The following is a 21,061-nucleotide window of genomic DNA, read 5'->3' on the forward strand; positions in this document are numbered from 1 at the left end:
AAGTCAAAATTAGCTCGAATTTCTCATTGTAGTGGGCTAGGACTTCTGACGAGGACAGAAGAAGTTTCAGTTTTCCAAAGGTTGTTGCTGCTTGTTGTCCCATTTCCATTTTGTTTCCTTTCGTAACAACTTATGTAGGGGTTCGGCTATTTCTGCCTTATTCTTAAGGAAAATACTATAGAAGTTGAGCATACCCAGGAATGCTTCTACATTTCTTGGGGTTGGAGCTTCTATTATAGCTTTTTTCTTTTCTTCGGAGGGCCGAATACCTTCTGTAATCTCGTACCCCAAGAATTGCACTTTGTTCGTTAACAAAATACATTTTTCTTTTCTCAACCGAAACCCATCTTCTCTAAATCTTGATAATATTGCTCGCAGACGCATTTCTAGATTTTCCATTGAAGAGGCTACTACCAAAATGTCGTCAAAATATGGTAGAACCCCAGGGATTCCTGCTAATCTAAGATCTATAAATCTTTGGAAAATATGTGGAGCAATGTTGATGCCAAATTGCAATCTCTTCACTACTGTCGACTACTACGAGCTTATTGTGGACTGGTTCCTTTCTGCAAAAATGACTACAAAATTTAAAGAAATTGTTGATTGGTTCATGGTAAAAAAAAGTTAAACAGAATTAAAAAATCGTTATTTTAACATATGGAATACGTTCATGAAGTCTTCTAGGGTTCAAAGTTCATGTTTGTTTTAAAAATACAATTTTGTAGATTGGTGCCTTTCTGCAAAAAGCCGCCCAATTCAACAGTGGCCGTTAATTGAGATTTATTAAACTGTGTACAGAAAAAATAGAAAAATTAGTACTTTGCAATTAAACCGTTACATTACTTAAAAACGAACTACCGCACTTTTTTATCCCGCATGAGGGCGCTTACATCGCCTTCACAGCGCACGGTGGGAATGCCAGGGACGATTGTGCTCGTAATGTGAAATTTGCCCTGCAACAGAGACGTAGTAAATCGACTTTAACGCTGTGAAAGAAACTTTTTTTTTTAATTTCCTTAACAGGAAATAATACTGAGAAAACTTCAACACTTCTTTCCAAGATTTCAAACTGTCGTCATTCCTAATTTTTCCCTGAAGTGTTCGAATTTCAACCGACTCAGGGGTTTGGTGAAGATGTCAGGGTTCTTTCTAAGTTTTACTGCGCTTGCATTATCCACGAAGAGCGTCGGGATTTCAGATGTCTCTATTAACACGGAGAGAAGCCGGTTTGCCCATATTGCATCTTTCGTGGCTTCGCTTGCTGCAACATATTCAGCTTCTGTTGTTGATAGGACGACGCTTCTTTGTTTCTGGCTAGACCAGACGACGACACCTCCAGCGTACATGCATAGGATGCCTGAGCTTGACCGTCTCGTCACTGGATCTCCTGCATAATCTGCATCCCTGTAAACCGACAAATTTGTATCCTCGCAGGAGGATTTGTACAGCAAACATATCCTCACTGATCCTTTCAGATATCTGAAAACTCGTTTCACAGCAGCCCGGTCCTCTTCTTTGGGATTTTCCACCTTTTCGTACAGAACACTTACTGAAAAGGAAATGTTCGGCCTGCTGCCGGTTGTTAAATGCAAAAGGGCACCTATAGTTTCGCGATATGGCAGACTACTGGCATCGAAATTTCTTTTGGTCAAAAGCTTCGTTCACATCAGCGACCGTATACGAATTGATGAACATTTGAAGTCGAGCAGCATCAACATCAATTATATTACTGACATTATATACGTTGCATATTTATTCCTGAACAATATTAAATATATTTTGTTGTTCGTTGTTATTTTCAAATAATTCGCTGTTGCCGAACTTCATGAAAGCTTCTTGGTATTCTTGATTGTTTTTGAATATTTTATAAGGCTTCAATTTTCCTTTTCTGAAGAATACAGGATTATAATCACATCCCGTGATTGCATGGAATCCGGGTAAGCTTTGACAAATAGTATCTCCTAATACTGCGTGTATTTTGGTTAGATCCACATATCTTAAATTATTCCCTGTACCTGTAAGCATCCAAACAACCGACTGATTTTGAAGGTGATGCTTATGACCAAGCATTATAGCAGCAATATCAGTATCTACACTTCTTATCACTACATTTGCTTGATAGTTGATGTTACACGCATGGTATATCTGCTTCCTCATGTTCTGGGCATGACAACTCTTCATCAACACTGAACACAACGTTCATGGAATTATTTACAGTGAAAGAATGACATTTTCTGAAATTTATGTTAATGATTTTGTTTCCAATAAACGGCACCATTTCATCATTAGCCCAATGTAAAATGAAGAAATCAACAACAGCTTCTTTGAAGTTTGAATTTTTTAATTCTTTGGTAAAATCACTTGGTCGAACTTGCTCAGGCCCAGCTATAGTATACTCTAATTGCGCGGATTCAAACCGTTGAGAATTTTCGTAATCTTTGATCGATGGTGTGAAGTACTGATCAAAAATCACGTCAATTCGCGATGCTTGTATTTGTGTAACCATTTGCAACATTTTTTTTTGAAATATTTCCAAATGTTTTTGGAACATTTTTCATCGTATGCAATAGGAAAAAACCATCAGTAATCAGTACATATATATATAGCGTGGCTGCTCATGCTGGACCTCTTTCTCTAAGCATTTCATCAAAGCAGATTTATGGGTCTTGCAAATAGTGCGATCCAAATGGCACATGGACAATGGCACTGAGGTAATTGGATAAGACAAAATCTTTGAAATGTCTACTTTGTAGTCCATCGAAATCCCCAGCATACGTCCGAATAAATCTCGTTGGATTTTAATTTCTTGAATTTTTCCACTTACTCGATCTTTTTTCTTTTTTTCGTAATCTTTGGAAAAAATGTCAATTGGCGTTTTCTTTATGGCTTTTTCAAATCTGTTAATATCTAATAGGCATTCAGAAACAAATGTTTTACGAAGAGAATCTCCATTTTTTTCAATATTTAGAAGGAATGCCTCTACTGGTGGTGATGCAGACTTTCCAGATGAAATATTAATTAATTGGTCTTTCGGCACTTCTAAACTAAAAGGATTTATAAATCGATCGAAGGTGGTAATAAATTGTTTTAATTGTTTATTATGTTTCCGAATATTATGGAGGTTCAATTCTGCTGAAACATCTTGATGAGTTTGTAGCCCTAGTTCCATATAAACTAGACTTATCCCAGTGTGCACACCTACGTTATGGAAACGTAAAAAAATTACGTTACTTACTTTGAAAATAACGTGTATTTTGACGTTGAATCAACGCAAAAATGTCCACGGAAACTACGTAACATGCAACGTATAACATCAACGTTGTGTTAACGTAGTCACTAAATTGTTTTTATAACGTAAACTTAACGTTTAACCAAGATGTTAATATTCCGTTATCTAACTTGGTTTAAAATAACGTGTTAATTTGTGGTTGAATCAATCCAAAAATATTGGATGAATTAACGTGAAATAAAACTGTAAAATATAACGTAATTTTAAGCGAACAATTACATAGTTAAACTAACCTAAAACAACAACATAAAATTAAAATGTCATAAATTAAAATTCATAAATCTGCATGGCATTTAATGAGCGTTGTTATGCTTTTGTATCCAGAAATTAAGAAGCCGTGTTTTTTTTTCAGACCGTATAGAATTCCCCAAGTTGAACAGAATAGAAAATGCAAACGAAAAATAAAACACTTACCTAGTGAAAGTCATCACCAAAAATTCTGTAACAATAACTTTATACAAATTATGCATTATACAACGCATCGATAATATTATTTGTTACATGGTTCCCTATTTACAGGACCTCTTTGACTTCTCTGAACCAATCCTTGATATATAAATATTTATAATGAAGTTTCTGCTTACCGGATTAATAGATTCATAATACGACTTTCGGTGAAACGGGCAACAATAAAGAAAGAAGATTGCAATTCATGATCTGTATTATAAAAGTAAAACAAAAGACAAATTTAACACGTTGGCTGCCGTGAGAAGCGTAATGTGATGCATAGAGATTTGGCCATAACAGCCGCGAGTATCAAGAAATGATTCTCAGACACTACACGTTGTAGTGGCCGGCTAAAGCAACTAACGCTTCTCACATCAATGTAATACTTATGGAGCCTAAAATGTACGGCTGTAACTAATAGAAACCATAATTGGCCTGCGCCTGTGTGAATCATAGGTTGATTCTCAGAGCCTCAAATTTCTTGTTGACAATTTTCGAAAAGACAATGAAGCTACCGATGGAATATAATATATATTTATTCAAACACAGCATTCAATAAAATATAAACAAAAACATAATGTAAAATAAAATATTATTTGTATTGAAACATAACATTTTTTGTGAACGATAGGAAAATATGTGTATCTCAAAATATGTAAACATATAAATCAACAAAATATAAACAGTTATTTTGTACATTTATGAACTTCAAAGAAACAATTCAAACAGTAATTTTTACTACATGTTATACAGCGATATCTCGATTGAGGAGTTTTTGACTGGGCAAGTTTTCTGTCAGTTTTTGAAAGTTTTTCATAACACACAACACACCTACGGCGACTCTTGGTTCCTACATCTTCTAACACTTGCTCGGCTTGTTGATGGTGCGTTGTGTCATGACGAATGTCTATTTTAGTTAGTTTCAGAGCAAGTTCTTCTTTGAATTTCGTGATCGACATTTTTTCATTAGCTACCTCTTGATGTAGAATGTGAGCATTTACCACCGCAGCACCCACAATCAGTTCAACAGCAAGTTTGCGATACCATTTTACACCCCTTCGTAGCGAAGTGGTGTAAGACTTCATTTGATCTGACAAGTCTATGTAAGATTTGTGCTTGTTGTAAACAGTTACAACTATTGGTTTTTGACTGTCTTTACCGAAGTGGCTGACTGTTTTCATTTCAGCGGTATGTTTTGTGCTCAAAGTACAAACATCTCGCTTGTCTTTCCATTTTTGAATCACTATACCTGTGTTACTTTCGGCGGCAATTGTGTCACCTTTTTGTAATTTCTTTTCCGTTATATGTTTGGGATTAAATTTCCTATTGGTTCTCAGCGTTCCAACTAAATGTGTGTTTCTCTTCAACAACTGATGCGCTAAGGAAATGCTGGTGTAATAATTATCGGTGTAAATTGTACGCCCCTTATCTAACAGATTGTCAGACAAAGAAAGAACGACTTTTTCTGAAGAAGACGGATTGGGTACTTTATCCTTTCCACAATATACTTGCAAATTATATGTGTATCCTTTTTCAAGACACAGTTTATAAAGCTTGATGCCAAATTTATGTCTTTTGTTGCCTATATATTGGCGAAAACTCAAACGCCCCCGAAATGGCACTAAAGTTTCGTCTATACATACATGCTCTTTCGGAATAACAACGTTTTGAAAATTTTTGATCAGCAGATTTGTCAGAGGAGTGATTTTCTGCAATCTATCTTCCGTCAGTATTTCGTTGTTGTGGAAATGCCACGACTTGAGAAGCAGCTGGAAACGATTTCGAGACATGATGTCTTTTATTTTGTTGGTGTAAACGACACATTTGGACCAATACGCCTCGATTGAAGAAAATGGACACAAACCCATCCAAACGAGAGTTCCAATAAAACTTTCCATTTCCTCACAATTTGTATCATGCCATTCACGAATGCGGGCTTTGGGCAATGTTGCAGAGGCTTTGCACTGAGTCGCATACCTGTTGGTCTCTATCACCATCATGCTTATCAGTTCGTCAGTTAGAAACAGCTTGAAAAACTCGTAGGGACCTTTGTCGTAATATTCAGCATGTATTTCTTCTTTGACTCCAACATTTATTTCTGTGAAAGGAAACAATTTCAAATTTCGTCCGCTCACATCCTCCCACGTTAGTTCGTTAGTATTGTCACAGTGTTCATTTGCATTATCTTCGTCACTACCTTCTTCCATACATCTTTCAATCACATCGTTTATTGTGTCCAAAACACTGTCGGGTGTATCCCTGGATGTAGAAGGAGTTGGCTCCTTTACAAACTTTAATTTTTTGGAAATTGGTTCATCATTAGAAGAATCATCAGAGCTTTCTGGGACAAATTCATCACCTGAATCTTCAAACGGTTCATTATCGTCTTCGTCTGAGAGACATTCCTGCCAAAGGCGATTCAGTTCCTCTTGTTCTTTTTCGTAATTCATTTTGTACAACACCAACAATTGAGATATAGTAAAAACTATGCAGGGGACGCAAACCGAATAAACCAACACTACCGTTGGACGCACAAGAATGAACAAGATTACTGCAGAGCGTTGCATTTCTGCAAGAATAAACAAGTTTTCATGTGCATCGGCTTATGATTCACATGGCCATTAGTGCAAATATGAACTATATGGGCCGCGTGAATCATATAATGCTTCTCACCTCAAAACAAAAGAAAAATTGTTTTTTTTATGAAAATATACTTTTATTTCAAGTCAAGGGATATATTGCTGGCGTATTTTAACATAGAAAACTTTCGGCCAGCAGGATCGAAATTTGTGTGACTATTACGGCAGTCAACGTGTTAAACTATCTGGGCGTAACATCAAAACGACAAAAAAATTCATAACAAAATGAAGTATCTTTTTTTATAACACCAAAACACAAACAATGAATAAAAAAAACAAAGGCAAAATAATTAAATGATTGAAGCAAACAGTATGTTTACAGGTCGGTATTCTTCTTATTTAGGGCTGGAATTCTTTCTCCTCTTTTCTTTTTAGTCTGGAAGTGGCAAACTTTAACAGCATTATTCACTCCTTTCATTGGCAGGAAAATGAATCTTTGGAGCTTCTGAAATGGAAATAATATAATTAAAAATATATGTATGTAGACACAATTAATACCAAGTATGACTAACATAGTAGTAGTTTCTGAGAATGGTTTTTTCTCCCCTTCCCTTCCAGTTAAATTCCATTGCCAACGTGTCGTCTAACAGAAACTTTAAAATTCTTCTGGTTAAAGCTTCTAACCCTGATCCACCTACTGCCGAAAGCCTTGCAATCTGCAAATAACAAAGATGCAAATCGACCATTGATGATTCTTTCAACTCACCATATACTTCTTAAAAGGATCATCTCCCTTAAGTTTTGTCTCAAATTTAATGAATTCATCAAAATGTTTTAAAGGCAATTTTAGGGCATCCTCTGGAACCACCGGCGCAAGAGTAGAGATCATCTGGCTTCTAGTATTGCGTAATATTTCATTTAAAATTAATGTCTGCTGATCCACCACCGTTTGTAGTTTAATTATTTCTTCCAAAAACGGGTCATCCATATCTAAAATCCATTTTTACTTCACCCATTAAAACAATTAATCATCGTAATACAAATTTCGAGATATAGATGCAACAGATGGAGAGGAACAGTGGAAGCCAAGCTACCAATAGAAACATTAGCATCTGGGACTTCCTGGTTATTACTTAAACACAGTTTTTTACGAACACTTTTGTTGGTTTCTGCAGGTTCTTGCGCGTTGTTTATTTATTGCATGAACTGTTCCAGAAAGTCTTCTGCCTCATCGTAATTGTCTAAATTAAATTAACCAACTAAATATACACTATTACTTTGGGCCACCTTACCAGTTTTTGAATGAACTTTAAAGATCTTGTAAATAGGCCAAGTTGATTTGTAAGGTGTTTTATTTTTCACAAAATCGTTGAAATTTACTTTTCCTAACTTCGTTTAATAATAATAATATAGTAAACAAACACTATAATTTCAAAATTGACAAGACAAAGTAACAAAAATATAGTCCTATAATTACAGTACAAATAAAAGACAAAAATCTAGCCTCTTTATCTGTGTTTAAATGAATACATTGCAACATTATGTAACTGCATGGCCTTGTGTTATTGGATACTTAACAACATCTAGTTCTGTTGCTTGTAAAAAGCTCCTAAAAACAGCAACAGCGTTTAAAGAACTCTCCCCAATCCTGTTTCTTCTTTTGGTCTTGTCAATGACGAGTTGACCTACGTTTTACATTTAGTACATTTTATCTACTCTTGATTCAACACACAACCAAGACCTACCAAACTATGTTGCTCTTTTCTAAGCTGAAAAAATTATGATTTATCAATTTTCACATTTTCTTTGCTGCGTTGTCAGCCTACTTAAGAATGCTTCTAAAAATTCCCCAAAATTGCCGACTTTTGTCAAAAAATTCCCTTTTTCCCTTTCTTATCCTAAAATTCCCTTAAAAGGGAAAATTACCTGCAGTTGGCAACACTGCGCATTAACATCAACCACCGAGAGCAACGGCCAACGACGACAACAAATAAGCAGCGCAAACGCAAAGGATGTCACACAGGGTTGCCTCTGCGTTGCAGCGTAACATCACTTAAAAATAAAAATTGTAAAAAAAATGAGAAAGATTGTTAAAAAATTCTAAAAAGCACACTGTTTATTACAAGACTGCGCATGTATAAATTTGCAACACGCTTTAATTTTTTTTCAGTCGATTTTTTTATTGACGGTAACTTCATGACACGCGACATTCTGGCAACAAGGACCGCTTTACCCAATGGCAAGTTAATTGGTAATCCCAAAATTTTCTATTGGTTCAAATTAACTTTTGAATTTGTGAGGCGACGAAATAATACATATATTAATTATATCTATACATAAAAAAAAATTCAAATAATTTTAGGTAATTGGAATCTTCATTTATTAACAAGTCTATAATCATTTCGGTTGGTAGTCCACGTTAAATAAACGTGTTGAGTTAACAGTTAGATTCAAATAATTTATTCCTATAAAATATAATTTAAAAGAACACGTGACGCTGAACATAATACAGTAACGTTAAATAAACGGAGAATTATGGAAACTCCTAATTACTATAGTGCTGAATATTTATTATAAAATAAAGTATGTATAAATTTAACGTTCAGATAACGTTTCTGTTGTACGTTAATTATATGAAAAAAGTACTATTTAACATTTTATAGTACAATTTACGTAAACAGGAAAGTAACTTATATAAGTAGATACAATAATTTTGACAGTTAAATTTAAGGATTTGGTCATATACAATATTACGTTATAAGAATATTTAAATATGAACGTTATGAATTAACATTAAATGAACATAACATTCTCAAAACTTCCATCTACGTCTGTTGAAAAGTTCATTATAAGATTGTGTAATAATTTAATGTTGCTATTCTCCGTTAATTACGTGTCAAAAATATTATTAAAAATTTAGGTATATATTTTACGTAAATAGAAACGTTATTATTGACAAGTGCAATAGTTTTGCTTAATAATTAACGTAAAATTAACGTGTTCCATTAACAGTTAAATTTGAAGCATTTACTTACCGTAAACGTCCCAGTAGCTGAGGTCTTAAGCCCAACTCTCGGATATTTTATGTTATCATTTTCTTATTCAAAAGTTTTCACGGTTAATTTTTTTTTTTAATAAAACTACACACATTGTAGATTACGCTAAGTGTGTTAACGCCTTACTATAACGTCTGGCAATTTTCTTAACGAATTTTAAATAAAAAAAAGTGCAAAAGTACCTATAGCTGACGTGTCGTGAACCAGTTGCGGACATTTGTTGTCTCAGTACCTGACAAAGAGTTTGAAATATAGATATCTAGGTAGGTAGGTAAGTGAAAAAATCAAACTACAGATATCTAAGTATATTTTTTATATATATTTATAAAATTATATTATTCACTCCAGGTATGAATGCCCCCGAAACTGAAATATCACTTTTGCAGCATTAAATTGTTTTTCTTACACTACCATATAATGTAAAAATCGATAAGAGTGAAATTCTTGTTCTGGCTTGCACATGAGTCACAAAAAATAGCCAGTCCCTTCACTTGTAAGGGTAAAGCGTGACGAAAACAATGGTACCTCATGGAACAAATTTCGTCAACTCCTTTCCTAGCAACTGATTCGTCGTAGGTGTAGAATACGAAGTGTGAATTTGAAAGGACATGGATTTTAAAACTTATGATGTTGAGCTGCCTTTTGTAGTAAACATCGTTTGTAGTGATGTTCAGTGTGGGTAGGTTTTTTTGGTAGTCTATTGTGATAGCCGCCATTGTCTTGGGTTTCATTGAACGTTTATTTGACTATGCCGCCGGCGGTACCATAACTGCCACCCTTAAATTCTTCTGAATTCGAAAGATAGCAATACATAAAAATCTAAGGTTATACAAATGTTATATGCAAAATCCAAATAAAAATAAATGAGTACAATATAGAATACCGAATTGTAAATAATCTAAAAGAGAAGATATATAATAATAATATGCGGGAAAATGGAATTGCGTTCACTGGCACTGCACTCGAATAAATTCCCCATATTCACTCCCACACACTAATCACAGGGTGATATATTCTATGTCACTCTCCAATGGCAGGACGGACAGTTTGGACGCAGCTCTCTTGTAGACGCCCTTGCTCGTACGTACCGTTGCGAGACGTGCTAGCCCCTCTGGATAGACTACCTGTACTCTTGTCATTGGTCACGTCAAGGGTAGAGTTTGATCATCGAGAAGTAGTACGAGACATCCAAGTTTAAGGGTACGTTCTGGCGATACCTTCCACTTGTTTCTCCCTTGAAACTGGATTACATACTCCCGTTGAAATCTCCTCCAAAACTGTTGACACATTCGTTCTGTAATCTGCCAACGGTCCAGTTGGTTCAGACCGACGTCTTGTAGATCTCTCCTGGTGGGGCCGATAAGGAAATGCCCCGGAGTCAATACCGACACGTCGTTTGGGTCCGCGGATAATGGGGTAAGTGGTCGCGAGTTGAGTTACGCTTCGACCCGGGTGAGGAAGTTGTACATTTCTTCGAACTTTAGCAACACACTTCCAACCACTTTTTTAAATGGCGCTTTACAGACTTAATGTTGCCATCCCAAATTCCTCTAAAATTTGGTGATTTAGGACGTCCCATTTTATTTGATCTTGTAAACCCTTTCTGATATTATCTTGGAACTCGTTACTGGTGATTAATTTAGTTAATTCAGTTTTTCCGCCTACAAAATTTTCCATTATCGGAATGTATCTCCGACACATTTCTACTGCGCGAAACAAACGTTTTAACGTGCTTAGAAAAGCACTAGATATCAGATTTCTCACTAACTCTAAATGGACGGCCTTGGTACAGAGATATAGAAAAAGGGTTATGTAGGTCCTTGCATCCTTACCTCTACCGCTGTTGATGTGGAAGATCGCCGGTTTTCTGATAATATATTTTTGGATTGGTTGTAAAACATGGGACACTTATGTAAGAGCTCTTTAATTGTGTTACGTGCTGTAATAATCCTAAAATCCTCAAATCAAATCCTGTGGTATCAAATCGGGGCTTCGAAGTGACCAGATATTGTCAGATTTTCGATCTATGCAATGATTCCTAAAATTCAGCGATAATGGCTCGGTGCCCCATCTTGTTGTAGCCATAAATTTCGTCTTGTATTTAGATCTAGATCTTCTAACAGTAAAGACGTTAGGTTTGTAAAAAATCCAGATACATTGCACTATTAACAGTTACATGAAAAAAACTGGAGGCCAATGACATGATTACTTATAATGCCGTACCAAACATTAAACTGAGAATACATGTTGAACATTTGTTTCTCGAATCCATCGTGGATTTTCTTGCGCATAGTAGTGACAGTTGTTGTGATTCACTTCTTCGTTACTGCTGAATCTTTCCTCGTTACTGAATAATACCTGATCTAAGAAATTAGAATTTGCACTTAGATTTCGTTAGATAAAATAACAAAACTGCGCTCTCTTCGGAAAACCCTTGCACCAACGTTATGTGATATGGATGAAGCTTACTTGCAGGGAGAATACGGCCTATCGATGCCACTCTGTCTGGCCAGTGCAATTTGACCTATATGGAAATCTGTTACTGCTTCAAGCATCACAGTCTCATTACTGGACCTATAGCATTGTGTCGTTTTACCTTAGTCCAGTTTTGGCGTAATGTTACTTTTAATTTTCTAAAAGCTTGAGGTAGTGAATGATTTCGATACGGATGTCTTTGAAGATAGATATTTGCATAAGACATTGTGGCGGGTTTCTTCACTCAATGCAGTTTGCGCATTTTTATGTCGATATCAGCGGTCGCAATAACAGCAATGCAGTTTTTTGTTAAACGACTACTCCTTAATTGGTGATTTTATTTCTCCACGATATCTCAATGTAGCAATGAGAAGCTCATCTGAAAAATTCAACTCATTGCCCTCTAATTCACCTACTGGTGTACAAAATTCAAATTTTGTTGATTTTCTCTGTAGGTTTTCTTTGTAAAACTGCAGCAGTCCATGTTTCACCGCGTTCTGCGTTTTTTCCTAATCCCTCTCGAATATTATCTCCATTGATTTCTAAAAGCGAGACAGATACATTTCTTCTAAATTGCAGGTGGTCCATTTTTCCGCCTTGTAGTCTGTGAATTTGCCATGCATTTTGTTCGGTAGCATCGATCATGTATTGTAACGGTATATTGACTCTGGTTGTGGAACAGTAACTCTCTTTTTTTCTTTTTGGGAAAATCGGCTAACGTGATGGAATGGCTCCACATTATGCTGATTGGATACCATTAGGACTATGTTGTTGTCGGACCATTTTACAACTTGAATGTCGTTGCTTGTAGTTATTTTATGGCTAGATGAAGGTCTTTGTTTCTTTATTTCATTATCAGATGCCAAAGGACATTTTGCAATTCTGTTTTTCCTGATTGTTCCACAGGCCTTGACGTTTCGTTTTGTGAGTTCGTCGATAAGAGGTAGACTTGTAAAAAAATTATCAAAGTATATACAGTATGGTAGGTTATAATTGGATAGAGTACGTCTACATATTGCAGTACCACAGATCCGCCAAGTCCAAAACATTTGTATTGTGGGTTAATAAGTGAACTTGCCCCTTGATAGGGTTCATTCCAAACTATATAACCACCTGATGTCGCTCCAACCCATAACTTGTAACCATACCGCAAAGGCTTACCTCTAATGAACTGTTTACAGCCATGACGACCAACGAGGGCACCATGACTTCATCAACACAGTGATTTTCTGTTACAGGAGCGAATAACATAAATTTCTCATTGATATCGCAAAAAAGAGGTCTTACTTTAGCAAATTTCTCGGTTGGATTGAGTTCGTCATTATTACAGCAGTGTATGTTAGACAAGATATGTTCGAATCTGTTTCGTGACATTGCCTCTGAAACCAAAATATTGTGCGTGTCTTTTGCTGTTTCCCAGTACATCCTTTTTCTGGGCATAGGATTATATCCACTTAGTAATAATTTGCCAATAAATGTTTTTATTTCAGCTGCTGTAATGTCTGTTCTTCTATTTTTACTTCCAGCGTAATGGTTAGAATAAAAAAAAGCTCAAAAAGTTGCAGAGGTGACTTTTTGTCTTGCACTAAATGTGGTTCGGACCATTCTTCGTGTATTAGAGTATGATTTAAAACTCCGTCTTTACAAGCATACGTTTTCTTTTTTTCTGGTAGATCTATTTTTGCAACAATGTGGGAAAGCGGTACAAGATCTTCTTCCCACTCTTGTTCTGAACTATCAGAAAAACTACCAGATGAAACTTCGACGTCAGTTTCAGCAAGTAGCTGGTTTCCCGGTAAGTTGTTTATGTTAACTTCTTCGTTACCTGAATCTTCATCCGTGTCACAATTAGGATCACATGCATTTATAGGGGGCATGATACTAACATTAAGTGATGTCCCTGGTGGAACGTAATCATCATCTTCCAGGCTCCGCAATAATTCATCCAAAGTCAACCCTCTGCAAACAAAGATCGCATATTAGCCCACGGTTCTTTTAGAAGGACAGCGAAGTTCGCTGGGTAATAACAAAATTACAACAGACAGAAACACGATTGCAAGTATAGACTGAGTTTTTATGTAATGTTTTGTTTCATCTGAACAAATAATCAGTCCCAGAATAAAACAGTACTATGCAAAACGTACCCCACTAGTCTAACGTCACCGTGAGCAGCCATTGGAACAAAAATAACACTACAATAAAACTATACAACAGCCACAAATTTCTTTGCAATAACCACCAAAATGAAAAATAGCTTAACTATAATCACCCTAATGTACTTCCATCTACCGAAGAAAATTTTAACTAAGTGATAATAATAAATTTATTGCTTATATGTGAAACAAGTACATTAAAGCTCCTCAAAAAGTTATATAATTGTATAACATAGAAGCTCACATATAGAAATCTGTAATCTGTCCTTTTATAAGGACAGTGGGCACATCTGGGTTAATATTTCAGAATTTTGCGGTTGTAGTCATCGCTCTGCCTCTTGAGAAATGCTACGAGTTTGGGATATTTGTCCAAATGTGGGTTATGTTTTACAAACAATTAACTCACTTTTAACATTGAATATCCTGTACAAAGAAGAGGGTTTAAAAGTTTCGGACTTGATTTTAAAATACGGTGAAACGTTGTCTAAGTGTGTCTCAAGTCTTAATTTTGTTATCGTTGCACCATTTTGTGAATTTCTTAAACTCCTCTTCATATCGAGTGCGAGATTTCGCTGGAAGCAACCCCGACAATGCCTCTTCGGCGTATTTTTCTACATAATCATTCATTTTACCGCGAATTCACTTTATCAGCACCAGTTTAAAACTCTTCATACAATTTTTTCGTTTTTGTTACTGATTGCTAACGGAGAAGGTCGTGGCAACATATTTTCATTACAAGACAATTTCGCTAGTTTTTTTTTTATTAATGAAAATAGTTATTAGAAAAAGTTATTTAATATCTTCTAATTTTTTTAATAAAAAGCAGCTTAAAAATGTTGTATACTTGTGTCACACGCCGAAACGGCTTTGCATTCCTCGCGTTACAAATAACTACTCTCGGATGCAAAGTTTTATTTTCGGCGCTTGGTATATAAATGTCACGGGAATGATTTTTATACCGAATTAAAGATTTTCGTTAAAAACCCATTTTACTTTTTAAGACAAAATTGGCATTTAGACGTCATATAACACTGGATTTTCCAATGAAGAATAATATTTATCTGTAAGACCTGCATTTGTAGGGTCTAAAATCGCGGTAAGGGAGCATTCAGGTAGTGAGCGCAATTCGGACATTTCCAGAACCGTAAAAAGGCGCAACTCCTCTCTTTTTCAAGTCATGTGCGCAATTCGGACTTTCCCCAGTTTTATTGTTGGAGTTGTGCCTGCTTTCAAAAGTTGATCAGATATATGTATTGCAGTGGCGGCTCGTGAAGTTTTCTTCAGAGGAGGCTCAAATCTGAAAAGCACTACTTTTTATATCTTTCATTATCTGAATCATTTTTTTTGTCATGCCCACGAAAAGAACACTCTTGCGTTGATAGATAAACTATTGCATCGATTAGTCTTTTCAAAATTGCCCTATTTTCACCAACTTTCTCGTTATAGTTCTCAATATCCCTCTTATGAGCGGAATCTAAAGTAGTAGAAGAAAATATGTGTTCCTGTGATTTTTCATGCCTTTCTATAGCTCGTGACAACTTTTGTAAATTATTATAGCCTGTTTTATCCCAAACGGAAGATAATATACAATTCCAACAGTATAATTTGTTTCTTAAAACCCAAACCGTTAACCATTTAGTTTTATTATAATTATTTTCATCAAATGCTTTGCTTTGCTTTCTACCTGTCATTACCATTAACGGGAGTAGTGGTGTTGGTCTCTCCTTTTCTTTATAGCTATCTTTTTATCACAATTAAAGCTACTAAATTAATTTTTTAATAGATAATTTACGATATCTGCACACGAGACTGAATTATTTTCGTTGCTCATTCTCATTAAGTATAAGTGATATCAATATGCCGATAATACCAGCTGTTTTTAACGATCAGAAATAAAACGCAAATAAATTATACAAAAAATGTCGTAGTACCTACGTAAAGCCTAAACACCCCTCGCCACTGAACAGGGAGCACGCGAAACCACCTCAATGTTTTTCCTATTTATACCCGATCGCGTCAATTAATAAGAAAGAGATAAAATTATCCGTACGACTTGATCTGAAAAGAGATGAACTAGCCGGAGGCTAGCGGCCTGAAGCGGCAGCCCGATCAACGTTTTAGCCAATGCTGTACAGCACGATGATGTGTGAAGGTTGCGGTCTCAATAGTAAGATGCATTCTCGGCGGAGGCTAGCCTTTACCGCTGAAGCCAAACGCGGAGTGGTGTGAATTATGATTGTAAGGGCGCAAATATAATTTTTTGCGACATTTTAACCTGATATATGATGAAAGTAAATTAAATCAAACAAAATATTCTGAAAAGTAACAAATGTCTGCAAAAATACAAATTCTTACCTCGAAAAAATTAGAGGAAGCTCAGCTCCAAAAAACAGAGGAGGCTCAGCCTCCCCTGCCTCCTCTGAGGAGCCGCCACTGATGTACTGTAAAATAATCTTTGAATAAAACCACACACCGCACTACACAATTTATTCAAGACCTCCCTCAAATCACAGATTGAACGTATTTACAGTTCTAAGTTTAGATTATTATTGCCCCTGAGGGGTGGTACGGTACTGCCTCCGCGTGTGGCAGGGTCAGGCGAAAGAGGGCAAGTACTCTTACAATATCGGCCATCCTGACTTTGGTGCTGTCCCCAGACCCGTGACTGAAATGGAAGCCTAAAGCAAAAGATTCCAGCGTAATTTACGATAAGACCCCAACCAAAAGGATGTACGTTGCAATCCCCCTAGTTAGATTTGATAACCTAGCTTAGCATGATTTTAGGTAAACCCAGTAGGCGATCTCGTCGTTTTAAAATTGAGACAGACCTAATAGGTGTCTCGTCATCTTAACTTTGAGATAGACCTGAGAGGTTGACTCGTCGTCTTAATTTTGAGATACACCTAATAGGTGATCTCGTCTTAATTTAAAAAAGGACCCGTTGCCTTCGTGACTTGAAGGTGATGAAAAGGAAAACAGACCTATTGGTCCCGTAAAAGTAGCGGTCGCTAGCCCATTCGCTACTTCCGTCTACTTACGTACGTAAACTTTGTAACAGCTTGGAATACGGAACAAGGGGTGTTTTTTGCTCTATTGAAAAGTTTTCTTAGCCCCGATTGAAGTAGGGTGAGCCTTCGGTTCCACCTTTGCCAAGACCTTCCTTCTTTAGGAGGTAACTTTTCTCATACGCTGACATTAGAGTCGTTGATAATGGTCAAGGTTTTCTCTATGTCTTCTGTCGATCTGTATTCTGTTGGTATAGACTGCACGGAGGTCCCCAGTCTGTCGTCCAGTTCTTCGTTGTATAAAGCCGAGTTCGTCAGCCTAGGGTTCCTGTATATCTTTGTCTCCATGTCTATACATTTTAATGTATACATGATCCATCTATGGTCTGACACTGACGCCTCTAGAGACGTGCCATCCCATTATATATTGTGAGATATCCCATGTAGCCAGTGTAATATCTATTACTGACTGACTACGCGATGTTACGAAAGTTGGTTCGCAGCCTCGGTTGAGAATCTCTAGAGTTGTTGATAAAAGATATTTAGCTAGTGTTCTTCCTCTATCATTAGTGTCTTTGCTCCCCACAGCAGACAGTGGGCATTCGCATCGGTACCGATGATGAGGTTTATATTTCCGGTATCACAGTGTTCCACCAAGTTTGCCATTTACCATGTTGGACATGGTTCCTGTGCGCCCTGTGGTAAGTACACGGATGCTATTACCAGTTGCTCTTCGCCTCTTCCTATGTTACACTTAACATTTACCGCAGTCACATCCCTGGAGCTGACCTGAGGTAGGAGGACGGCTTTAATTTTCCTGGGAATGTAGATGCATGTCCTTGGAGATTCTATTGTGGTACCTGAAACAACAGTGCCATTTAAATTGCTCAACCCTGCCATCCTGGATTTTACTATCCATGGTTCTTGAATTATTGCTATAGTGTTCTGCATCTTGTCTAGACGACGACACAAAGCAGTCGTCGCCATGCGACAATACTGCGGGTTAATCTGAATGAAATTTATCTGCTGCAGCGCCATCTCTGCAACCAAAAATCCCATACCTGTCCTAGGAGACACCAGGCATATGTCTCAGGCGGGCCTGCCCCCACTGGTAGAGGCTTCATCCCCTGGGGTTTCTACCTCTTCCATAGGGATCTGCTCTTCCTGAGCCAACGCGTCGTACTCCTTGAGTTTCAGGTTGAAAGAGGACAGCATATAGTTGATTCTGCCCTCTCTCTCCCTGATTATCTTGGCCTCATCCTTCCCAAGACCAAACACAAAGAGGTTGCCTGGAGAGGCAGCCTCGGGTTTGGCCTCGCGATGGAAAAGAAGCCATTTTTTGACGTGGGCCCATTGGTTCTGACCCTCCAGGCGGCGAAGTACGACTCCTGCATCCACCGGTGGTTCCGGTATCCACAGGGTCGCCCTCACCAGCCTTGGTAGCTCAGCCAAGGGGACCACGTTAAGTTGTGCGTCCTCCCACAAGGGTGTTAGGGAGCGCACTGTTTGTTGTAGCCATTTGAGGGACACCTCGTCTTCACAGGTTATCCTTAGGATTTCTCCTGTGTACTTGATGCCTCTGAAAGTGGCTACCTGTCTACCCGATGCCAAGCACTGGTCGAGTTGCCTGTCCAGCGCTCCCATCAGGCCCTTTTGTACTATCTCCACCTGGTCAGCAGGCAGCTTACCAAGTGGATGCTGCACATCAATCATAGCTACACGGAGATGACTTGCAGCCGCCTCCCTGTAGCTGTGTTCTCTAGAGGTAGTCTCCTGCCTCCTCATCCTCTTTTGCTTTTCAGCTGCCGGAGGTGTGGAGGGTGAAGACCTCACTCTCTTTTTTGACCCTGAGGTCTTTTTCCTTGCGGGTTGTTTAGGGTTGGCTATCGTAGCCTGCCCTTTACCCTTGGGGTTTATCCCGGAGGAGGATGGACCCGGTTTCGGCGGGTCGGTATTCCCCGCCCCCGCCTGCAAACGAGCCTTCCTCCGCCTTTTTACCTCAGCCCCGCAGATTCGCTTGGTCCTAGGAAGCTGCGACCCCACATTGGCTGGGTTTTCTGTTTGAGGTGCACCCGAAGGCACTTCCTCAGTGGTTTTTTTGTTATCGTTTTCCATAATCTGGATTTTGATTTCGTCCTCCAGCGTCCCCACCCACCACGGAGTCCAACAAGGGGACGTCGAACTTCGACGCCAGGGCTAGCAGAAGGATATAGCCCCCAGGAAAGCTCATCCTGCAGTACGCAGCCTCAACTAGTGAGGCTACTCGTGCTCAGACTACACTTCCCCCAAGGACTCACCCTGTCGGCGGTCTGACCCGACGACACAGCCGTTTGATCTGAGATGGGTTAGTCTCGACTTCCCGTTTTGGTGGAAATCCAGGCCAAAGAGGCGTGTTGCCCAGCCTTGGTGACACACTGCACCAAGGGGGGCTCAACCTCCAGGATTCCTTCATCCCACCTTACGGGCCTCCACGCACGGCATAAACACGCGGGAGCTTGTCCGCGGGGCTGTTTTGACGACCCCACACCAGGGGTTTAATCCCGGGGGGGCAAGTTTATTTCCAGCCCTCCTCTACTGAACCGCCTTCGCGGCCGTCTAAGCCTACAACCACCAAGGCATGTCCAGGCAAGACGACCCTCAGCCCTAACCTACATATCTGGAGAAGGGAAAAATCCAGGTCGGACTTCCACCACCCCCAGGAGTGTTTAGTTCCGGGGGGCATATCTGCCCTCCCCAGACAATGCCGGTCTCCCCCTATCCGCAACCCTGGGGACGCGCCTGATAGGTAGCTCAACCCACAGGTACAAAGTACTTTTGTTTATAATTAATATTTTTAGGAGTGAAGGATTTTCTTTTTAAAATTTTTTGTTTTTTGGAAAGCGGTCGACCAGAAGGGCTAGGTATTCTTGACATAGGTGGAGAGGCCAAAGGTACATTTTCACAATTCATCTCTTCTAAGAGTGGCAATTCGATAGTATCTAAAACACATTGCAAGTGGTGCATTTAAAAACGAAACATTCTATACACAAGCTCGGTAATAAACGCCACTACAAATACCTTTATGATCGCTGGGCCCCGAATCAAAAATATTAGATACTGGAACCACTGTATCCCACAAAATTGATAAAATTTGCAAACTGATTCCACTAATTCCTGGAGCATTCCTTGGACCTCCTCCAGTCTTGAAAATCTTAGTTTTCTCTAGTTTTTGCTCCTCTTTTGCTCGGGCAGTATATGACTGCAACTCGTCCTCCTCCATTCCGAATTCTTCAGCAATATCTTGAAAATCACGCTGATGTTCAACGGCTAGATATTTCCTGGCCTTTCTTTTGAGGTTATCTTATGTTTTTGGTTTCTTGGGTGGTCTGCTGAAGCATTAAATTCTTGTACAACCTCCTGCCAGGCGACACTCCTTGCACGCATTGCTTGCAGACTGATTCTTTTGTTTTCGATCACACTTTTTTTACTAAAAAGGAATTGGAAATTAGGACGTGAAGGGAGTAAGGACAGATTTGTCCACATGATTTAGATATGTATGCCTATATTTTCATTTACACAAAGTAATGGACAATGTTGATTAAATAAAATTACGTTGTCACCGACATAATTTCCCATTACCACAAAATTAATACTTGATAGTGATAAGATCAAATACTTACGATGCTATAATATCCGCAAAAAGTGTTTATTCACGGTCGGTGTAATTTTTTCTTCCGTTTGTCTTCAAAACCATTTTTCAACACAGAAACAGATTCCAACAAAGGCCCGGGAGAAGATAAACAATCACCAAACATAACCACAAAGTGCCTGCCGGTACGTCGGTAAATGTCAATCTGATGCTATCATGATGGACTCGATTGAGTAACCGGATCGATTGATGAAATGATTTTGCTTTATAAATACCATCAAATTTTGATGAGATGTTTAAATTAATGATAGGATTATATGATGGAATTATCAAACCACTTTTGTGACTACCAGCCAAGGTCTTTCAGGAGGGATATTTAGAATAAAGATTTTTTAACCCAATTAAAAAAGATGGAACACTCCATTCATC

The 21,061-nt window shown here is 38.1% G+C and overlaps 2 protein-coding genes across 2 annotated transcripts in view; one reads left to right on the forward strand and one right to left on the reverse strand.

Moving 5' to 3' along the window:
- LOC135143210 (myb/SANT-like DNA-binding domain-containing protein 3) overlaps positions 1-21,061 on the forward strand; it is a 152,322-nt gene that overhangs the window by 87,142 nt on the left and 44,119 nt on the right. The gene's annotated exons all lie outside the window — the stretch shown is intronic.
- Positions 12,488-13,286, reverse strand: LOC135143208 (piggyBac transposable element-derived protein 3-like). The gene is made up of 3 exons (XM_064075085.1): positions 13,008-13,286; positions 12,871-12,947; positions 12,488-12,794 (listed from the first exon to the last, which is right to left on the reverse strand). The coding sequence occupies exons 1-3, from the start codon at positions 13,284-13,286 to the stop codon at positions 12,488-12,490; spliced, it is 663 nt and encodes a 220-aa protein (XP_063931155.1).

The sequence above is a fragment of the Zophobas morio genome, unplaced genomic scaffold, assembly GCF_036711695.1.
Source record: "Zophobas morio isolate AGI-343-1 ecotype UQ-CSIRO unplaced genomic scaffold, CSIRO_AGI_Zmor_V1 ptg000058l, whole genome shotgun sequence".
NCBI lineage: Eukaryota > Metazoa > Arthropoda > Insecta > Coleoptera > Tenebrionidae > Zophobas > Zophobas morio.

What these genes read in the sequence shown, in the direction of transcription:
- LOC135143208 (XM_064075085.1), bottom strand. Translation starts at nt 13,286, where the DNA reads ATGCCCAGAAAAAGGATGTACTGGGAAACAGCAAAAGACACGCACAAT. An exon ending in CTGTAAACAGTTCATTAGAG is followed by an intron (nt 12,948 to 13,007) that starts GTAAGCCTTTGC and finishes GTGGTTATATAG; the next exon opens with TTTGGAATGAACCCTATCAA. An exon ending in TTGGACTTGGCGGATCTGTG is followed by an intron (nt 12,795 to 12,870) that starts GTACTGCAATAT and finishes TTTTTTTACAAG; the next exon opens with TCTACCTCTTATCGACGAAC.